This window comes from Cyprinus carpio, chromosome A3, assembly GCF_018340385.1.
Source record: "Cyprinus carpio isolate SPL01 chromosome A3, ASM1834038v1, whole genome shotgun sequence".
NCBI classification, from domain to species: Eukaryota; Metazoa; Chordata; class Actinopteri; order Cypriniformes; family Cyprinidae; genus Cyprinus; species Cyprinus carpio.
The window spans coordinates 3,280,944-3,290,028 of NC_056574.1; the positions used below are offsets into that span (position 1 = coordinate 3,280,944).

The window sequence follows — 9,085 nt, forward strand, 5'->3', positions numbered from 1 at the left end:
AGAAACAACCTTCATTCAATACCTCTTCATCATTGGACCCGTCCTCATCTTCCTCCAGGAAGGGGTTAAAGGTTGCAGGCTGGCGGCGTGAATGAGCGGATGGAGCTGGAGCTGGAGGAAGACGATACCAGGGACCCGGATCAACCAGCTTCTTCCAGGGATGTTCCTTATGGATGACACTCTGAGACGAGACTGAGACCAGAACGAGAAAAACACAATGATAACAATTATATACTCAGATTCAATTAAATAAGATTGCTATTTTAGTAACTGTGAAGCTCTTTCAACCTTAAAATGCTTCTATGCAGATATTCCTTTTTATAGTTTTCAATTATTCAATATTAAGTATTTAATGTTTTCTGTCCTATTCAACAAACTCAGCTAATCATTAGTAAATGTGATGAAAAAAATAATTGAAAATAGTGTATGTAAAACTGGGAAAAAGTTACACAATACAACATTATTACAGTTTTTGCCTATTGCTTACACACCTTTTGCTAAATTTGGCTCATTGTGTCAAAACTCTACACACAAGCAAATAAGACACAACACTGGGAAATAAACCATTCACATCTATGTCAAATTGAAACTCTGCTATCAAAACCTAACAATCCTTTGTCAAAATGTCACTCGGATGACAAAATGATACCCGCTTGCATCATATGAATACACTTTCAGATCATCAGCAACACACTAGTCTACTTTATATTAAAAAATGCAGTCTTTTGTTTTCAATGTTTTTATTCAGTTCCACAGAGGGCATGTTTTCACAACAACCAAAAAATGAAATACTGATTTCAAAATCAATACATTACAGTAGTATATTTTACAGTACAGGAAATTCAGTTAAATCAAAAATAAAACAAACAATACACTACTGTAAACACAGAAAAACGCACCATCATAAACGGTCATATACGCACCATCTCCAAGCGGAAAACCTGTGTTCCTGTGTAGCTTTCTGAATGTATCTATGTGGTGCTTATCCAGTGGTACATATTCATCTGTTACTGGACTGCACCCATTCTTTATTGTAACTGTAAAGGACTGAAACACTTACCTGTACATATTCATGTTGAAGTTCTTTGACCCTGACACTTCCTCTCAAATGGGACCCTGTACAATTGCTTCATGGTCATGTTGTGCTTTACCAAGATGCGCCTGATAGTTGTAATGCTTACTCGATTTATGTTGTTGTATTCTTGCCTATCTGCAAGTATTTGTTGCTGTAGCTGGTGGAAACTAATTGCATTGTTTGCAGGTTCACTATGGCAAGTTCCTGCTGTTGGGTGAACAGGCGTTGGCGTCCACCCCCAGTAGGTCTTCTAGCCATTCTGTAGAAAAATGCAACCACAAATTGTTCTTGTTTGCTTCTTTTTTACAGTACTGTGTATACTGAACTTTACTATATTTACCATACACAGTACTGAAAATTCTCAACACGTTATCACGTTATGTTTCACAAAACTACCACTTTTGTTGGAAAAGGAGCATTAGCCACCCTGGAATACAATACATGTGGTACAGTAACATGATATGGTATAGTACTGTAAATACTCTAGATACAGTCTGAGTAGAGTAGAGAGTTGAAGACATACCTGTTTTCCAGTCAGAATGTCCTTATTATGGATGAAACTGTGAAACGGCTTAGATTAGTATGGACTTTCTGCCCAGCTTTCCTCATAGTCAGGCCATGGTTTATGACATGGTCCACCAAAGTTGCTCTTATGTCATCCGAAATAATGGTCCTTGCGTGGCCTCTTTGACCACATCCGCCTCTCTCTGTCTGTCTTCCTCTTCCTCTGCCTCTAGCTCTCCCTGCCTCCATGCTGGCAAAGTCCTCAGAATGGCTTAACTGAGACCTTTTTGTAGCTGGCTGATTGGTGTTCAGTTTTGTAAGTAAGTGTTTTCAGGTGTGTGTCAACGTCTTTTCAATTAACCAGGTGTGTGTTGTATTTTGAATAGATGTGTTTTCCCAATGGTACCCTGAGATTTCATCTTTGAACTAAGTGTCTTATGTATGAAATAGTGTGTATTGTCTAGGAGCAAGTGTGTTGCAGAAAGGAGCAAGTGTGTTACAGAATTGCAACTAAAGTGCAAAGCAGCGCTTTTGTTTAAGGTATGGTTACACTTTGTTTAAGGTATAGTAACAGCAACTTCAAATTATGTTACTTTGGTTTAAGCATGTGTCTATAGTGTTCAAGCAATGGGCAAAAACTGTAATTATTCATTGCCAGTGCATGCTGGGAAGAGAGTGGATGGGACTGAACAACAACAAAAACATTCAGTTTGAATTCAAATAAATGCATTAATCATTAATTATCACCGAACAGTTACTGTAAATGTGTAAGTAGTTTTGTCTTGTCCAATCAGAATGTAGAGCTTAGACCGTCTGTTTGATGATGTTTACACTGTAACAATAGTAAGTGTAATATAGTAACACAGAGATGAAGATTCTAACCGTTGTCAGGGCGATGATCCGGTGATCTGGGAGCGGGGCGAGGAGGTTCCTGAGGCTCCGCCCTCATTCTGGGAGCAGGTTTGGGCGGTTCTTGTATGTCAGTCTCTGATGAGGTGGAGAGACGTCCATCATTCTGGAGAGACATTCACAGACTGACTAGTGGACAAATGGACAGACAGACAGGCAGGCAGACATACAAAAAGACAGACGGAAAGACAGACAGACAGACAGTTGGAAAGACAAGACAGAGAGAAAGACAGATGGATAGACAAAGTGACAGACAGACAGATGGAAAGACAGAGAGACAGACAGAGAGAAAGACAGACTGAAAAACAAAAAGACAGAGAAACAGATGGATAGACAGAGAGACAGACAGACAGACAGACAGGCAGATAGATACCTGAGTGTGAGTCTGGTCTTGTGGTTTGGTGCTGCTGGATTCATTGTTCACAGGAATCTTCTGACTGACTGATCAAATCCAGAGATTTTCAGTTAATAAAATGACACATTTCAGCTCTAACGAATAATGATGAACATGTGAGATCTTTAATGGTTGATGGTCCATCATGATCAGTACCATGAGAGTGTCCTCTTAAGACACAGTAGAGCTGAGAGACGTAAGTGATGATGGACAGATGATCCGGCTCCTCCACAGACACCAGCTCATCCGGATCTAAAAGAGCAGGAATTCCCAGCTCACGCTCCGCAACATCAAACGCCTGATGAAGAGGAATAAAGGACAAGAGATGGACAAACTACTCAACCATAACACACATCACAGGTACAGGCTTCTCTGAGATCTCAGATGGTTTATTGCTATTTCTAAGAATAAATAAAGCTCTTATGAGTATTTAACTGAACAGATTCATCATCTCACATGTGATGGTTCAACATTTGTAAAGTCCAGCTGATGTCTACAGAAACTCACCAGACGCATGTTCTCGTAGACATTGTGTTTGGACAGTGAGTGAAAATCTCTGCCGAGAGAAACAAACAGAGAGCTGAAGATACATCAGATACATGCAGAACACATCTGGATAAGAGAAGAAACGGAGGCGGAAGACATGTTTCTAAACAGACCAGAAAACACTGCTGATGTATACATTTGAATAAGAGCAAGAGTTTTCAAACTGGGGCTGGAGGAGTGTGTTTGGATGTCAATCAATCAATCAATCAACCAACCAACCAACCAACCAACCAACCAACCTATCTATCTATCTATCTATCTATCTATCTATCTATCTATCTATCTATCTATCTATCTATCTATCTATCTATCTATCTATCTATCAATTAGGACTGTGAAAATTTAAAATATGCACCTAAGATAATATTTCATATGTTTCGCTATGATTAAATCACACTCACATACATGACATTTGATACAATTTCATTCCATTATTTCATCATTGCTTCATTCTGCAGATAAATCAAGCAGGTATTAAAATAGACAAAATAACTTTTAACATTGTTGTAAGTGTATTAGTTTTACTACTGAACTAGTTTTGTCTCATATCAGGCAGCATATAATGTTTCAAGACTCAGGGCTGACTCTTACAGTAGATCGGGTCTGTGTCTGTGGATGATCGCACAGAAAGCCAGTCCATCTGTGAATGAAGAGCTCATGTCTGTGACCAGAACATCAGAGTAACCTTCACAAACATCTCGACACCAGTCCTGAAGAGCTTTCAGTAAACACATGACCGAAAACAACAACAAAACACTTATTTACTGCTTCAGTCACTCCGGTTAAAGCGTCGTTCACGCGAGGACGCGCTCTTCAGACCGGAACAGAATTTAACGGGGCGCGGAATGAGGAATCAGTCTCGCCTCTGTTCATCGGTCTCGTAGTGATTTTCCAGTTCCGTTGCCTTCACACAGCTGCAAAATCTTTCTCTTTTATGAATGTGTATAATACTCCATCAGATCGCAAACCCGTTCAGAACGCGCGTTTCAGTTTTCAGTGCCGCGGTCCGTCGATCTGTTGCTTTGAACTTTTTGATCAGATCAGACCGACGATCGCGTTCACAGAAAACACCAGCAGCAAACACAGATACAGATCCAAGAACTTGCGCTTTAAATACAGATGAGCTAATGTTCTCATGAAACACTTTACCAGAACACATCTGGAAACAAAATAATATCCAAACACTGCTGCATGAGACTGAAGTCTGAAAAGATGAATATCCATTCAGGTTGTGGATGAGAGAACAACAAAAAGAGGGCAGCTGAGCGCCTGCGCGACACACACACACACACACACACACACACACACACACACACACACACACACACACAGCTCAAACAGTGTTTTAAGTCTTCATCAAATAAGTGATTTAGACATTATTTCAGCTGTCAGGTAACTAAACAACATTAAAAGTTTAGGTTTAGGGAGATATTTTAAAAACTTTTAAAAAGCGGTTTAAAAGTTTAACAAGTTATATTGTTAATAATCATTTTTACCATCTGCAGGTAATCTCCGAGCCACAGCGCCTCTTCCGGAGAGAAACAGCGTTGCATGACTCAAAAGTGAAAGTGAAAGTAGGGTAGAGTGGGGTAAAACGCCCCCCACCTGTTTTTCCCAAAATAACCACTAGAGGGAGTCAAGATACATTTTCACTGTTGCTATGCACTACGTTTGACAACGGGATAAACAAATCCTTGGAGAAGCTGACACCAGCGCCGTATTTGAAGAGAAGAGGATTACATTGTAAACGCTGTAATTTTCAGATATTAGTAAACAAGTGTTTAAGAGAATATTGTTCTGCAGGATATCACAGTGATGTATGATAGATGAATAGTGAAGTCTGTAGTTTGAGAGGATATGTTATTTATAAGGAATATAATTATATTTAAAAAATTAAACATTTTTTGAAAAAGTCATAGGTTGTGGGGTAAAATGCCCCCCAGAGGGCATAGTTTCTCTCTATCATAATTACTATAATAACATATTTCTGTCTATCAAATCCTTTTTTTACACTTAATGCAGTATAACTAGGTGGTAAAATCAAAATATTTGAACAAAAGAAAAAAAAATTACCTCAAGTGAGCATAAGGCTAGCTTGATAGCACAGTTAGCTCACTGATGGAAGGTGGTTAGGTGACCCAATGATAAAACATAGTGGCTTTTAATGCATTTATTGAATGTATTTCACTACATAAATATACAAATTTATAAGTTTAATATTTATTTAGGGTTTTCTGTTTGTCTTGGTGATAGTGGTGAACAAATACATCAATTATCAACCCCATAAAGGCCTAGTGTAGAAATCTCAACCTCATATATATATTTTGTCTCTCCATATAGATGCGGACATATAAAAGAAAAAGTAACCGTGGTGCTTATACAGAGCAAGCTCTATAAAATGAGATTCGAGGGGAATTCATCTGTGAAATGTGCATGGATGAACAGTGAATGGCTAATGAATTAATGTTTATTTATTTATTTATTTATTTATTTATTTATTTATTACTTATTTGTTTGCATGGCTTAGTTATATGTATAAATATAATTGTTAAAATGGCTGTGAATGGCTAATGAATTAATGTTTATTTATTTATTTATGTATTTATGTATTTATTTATTACAACATATTTGTTTGCATGACTTAGTTATATGTATAAATTTAAATGTTAAAAATTTGGATATGTTGGACATTTCTCAAATAAATATTAATATATATATAGGCCTATACATGTTTATACATTACTTGCCTTTTACTTTTAGAGATTAAGAACTAGTCTGTTCATTTTGCTGTTGATGAAGCAAACTGGTTGGTAAGAAAGGGGGCATTTTACCCCACCTTGGGGGGCGTTTTACCCCACCGCTGGGGCAAAACGCCCCCTTTGTACAAAAAAAAATATTTTCAGTCAAAATACTAATTAATTATGAAGGCTGAGCAATTTTAATATTTGGTGAATAATTCCTGCCATAGTCACTCAAAACCGGGATGGCAATTCTAGTCACATTTATGTTTTGTTTCACTATAATGTCACATTTTCCTTAAAGGGGGGGGTTTTTCCCCCACTCTACCCTAAATGGTGTGACATTTTGCTCAAGCTCTCTTCTAACGGGAGACATTTCACCTCGATGTTTCTGTGATAATCAACGTTTGTGATCAGTTTTTAATTAGAAATACAGACTAAATTTAATGATCACTTGAAAATTTATTTGAGTCAGACTAAACAAGGAGCTAGACTAAAATTGAAACCAAATCCTGTTACTCCACCCCAAAATGAAAATTGTCATTATTCACTTACCCCCATGTCGTTCCAAACCCGTAAAAGCTTTGTTCGTCTTCAGAACATGATTTAAGACATTTTGGATGAAAACCGGGAGGCTTGAGACTGTCCCATAGACTGCCAAGTAAATAACAGTGTCAAGGTCCAGAAAAGCATCGTCAGAATAGTCCATCTGACGAATTGTTGAATGAAGTCGTTGTTTTTGTTTTCTTCGCGTACAATAGGTATTCTCGTCGCTTCATAACATTCAGATTGAATCACTGATGGCAGATGCACTATTCTGATGATGCTTTTCATACTTTTCTGGACCTTGACAGTGTATTTTACTTGGCAGTCTATAAATAACACTTGGACAAGTATACAATTAAAAAAGCTTTCAAAATACAATAGATGCAAACTTATGTTTAACGAGATATTTCTCTCTGTCCTTTCAAATAGAAAATCCCATTAAATAATAAAACGAAGATGTGCGACGTAAGAAGTATGATGAATCTGGATGTTTAATAATGGAGTGATGAGGTCCTCTGCTGGTGAACGAGTGTAACTACAGAGTTAAAAGTTAGCATTTTGTAGTTGCAAAGGATTGTAATTTTGTAAATACTGGTGAGCTGTGTATAAGATCCACCCAACTGGCCCAATGGCAGAATCCAATGGGAGGTTGAAGATATAATGCATGTACTTGTAATTGTACTCTGATAAATGTAATTTAATAATACTTGTGCTTCCTCAAAGTTCATTAATCAATCAGGATTTAGTTTCAGTTGTAGTCTAGCTTCATGTTTAATCTGACTCCAGTTTCTGGACATCCCATACTTTCAATTATTCGTTCATTAAGGACCCAGTGTCGCATAGAAATTCACGGCGCTGACAGTAAACTCACAGACACAAACTTGCCAGTTCTGATCTTACTCAGAGGATGCAGAGTGAAGTAATATCTTTAAGTCGATAGCCACATGCTCACTCGTACAAAAAGTGTCGTGTAATTTAGTCACGCAGCTGCAACGTGTTAGATCAGTGATAGTCAATGATGATGTGCCCCGGCTCCATTCATTGGTACTTCGGTATGATCTATCCTGGACACAGATTTGAGGAAATACCAGACTGCACTTTAATCAACTGGAAACAATGACTTCAGAAGAGATCAATATAAATCAAATATTAACATTTCATTTGTCAGGTAAAATATATCTTGCCAATTACATAGGCTACTTAAACAATTACAAGCCAGTTCAAAAGGGATAATGCAATTGTGAATAACATAAAGTAGCTAAATGGCAAATAGGAAAGAAAAATCAAAAGTGAGATCTCTTTAACATTTCAAATATTTCTCCTAGACAGAAATGAAGTTACCTTAAAATTGAATGGAAACTTTTGGTTGAGTCTCTTGCTTCTCAAACTTGTTTCCTGATACAAAAACTCTAACAATCTCACAGTGGTCTCCTTTAAAGCTTTAAAAGAGATCTCAACAACATCACACACTGTGCTCAGATTTTTCTCTTTAGCTATATAATCTGGGGGTCTCATTTTTGTCTTCTGTAATGGTTTAGAAGAGATATCAACAACTTTGCAAAGTGTGCATCAAGTCAAGTACCTGTAAGGCACTAAATAAAGGGGGAAATCATAAATTCAGAGTTAAAGGCTATACTGAGAGAGAAATTATGCAGAAATAAGGATAATGTTACTTTTTATAGGACAATGTTTATGTACTTAGGCACATCATTTGTTGTTGGAAATAATAATGTACCAGATGCCTTAATCAATACTGATCTACAGAAAATGTAACCCTGGAAACAAGTCTGAGAAGCAGGAGACTCAAGCAAATGTTTCCATTCAATCTTAAGGTAAACTCATTTCTGTCTAGGAAAAATATTTGAAAAGGTAAAGAGAACACTTTTTTTATTTATTTTTCTTCCCTCTGGTTAGCTTCAATGTCATTTATCTACAGTACATCTTCCCTCTGCAAAGCACAGTGGCTCCCTCTACTGCCTGACAACAGCTACTTCACTGTATTTGTAATAAAAGGAGATTCTCTACTCTGACTATAACTTTACCTTCAGGAGTTTGACATTTGATATTTTTATTTTACTTCCACACTTACTGTAATTTAGATGGACTACAGCAGCATGTTACAGGTTTTTGTTAATGAATGTATCCATTGACGTTATTTTTTTATTTTGCATTTTATATTGTAGCTTTGAGTGTTTAATGGGAGCATTGTAGATTTTTAGGAAATGTGTCTTTATTAGAGAAAGTGATAATATAGTGAGTGTGGTAAACTTGTTTAGCAACAGCCATGAAATAAAATGAATGGGCTTTTTAATATGGTTTTTACAATTCCTGTATGACTCAAAGCTTGTCCAAATCATGATTGTCTTACTTGAT

The 9,085-nt window shown here is 37.0% G+C and overlaps 1 protein-coding gene across 3 annotated transcripts in view; it reads right to left on the reverse strand.

The window, feature by feature from the left end:
• The window catches only part of LOC109084559, a 28,202-nt gene extending 23,551 nt beyond the window's left edge, over positions 1-4,651 (reverse strand). The window contains exons 1-7 of one of the 3 annotated variants that reach the window (XM_042715968.1): positions 4,194-4,651; positions 4,020-4,068; positions 3,390-3,438; positions 3,039-3,180; positions 2,862-2,929; positions 2,462-2,594; positions 23-192 (exon numbers count right to left, since the gene is read on the reverse strand). In XM_042715968.1, the coding sequence (XP_042571902.1) occupies positions 23-192; positions 2,462-2,594; positions 2,862-2,929; positions 3,039-3,180; positions 3,390-3,398 (522 nt within the window). In that variant the 5' untranslated portion in view covers positions 3,399-3,438; positions 4,020-4,068; positions 4,194-4,651. Of the gene's footprint in view, positions 1-22; positions 193-2,461; positions 2,595-2,861; positions 2,930-3,038; positions 3,181-3,389; positions 3,439-4,019 lie in introns of all 3 variants that reach the window. The other 2 variants (XM_042715972.1, XM_042715965.1) reach the window with 2 other exon arrangements.
• Between the last annotated feature and the right edge of the window lie 4,434 nt (positions 4,652-9,085).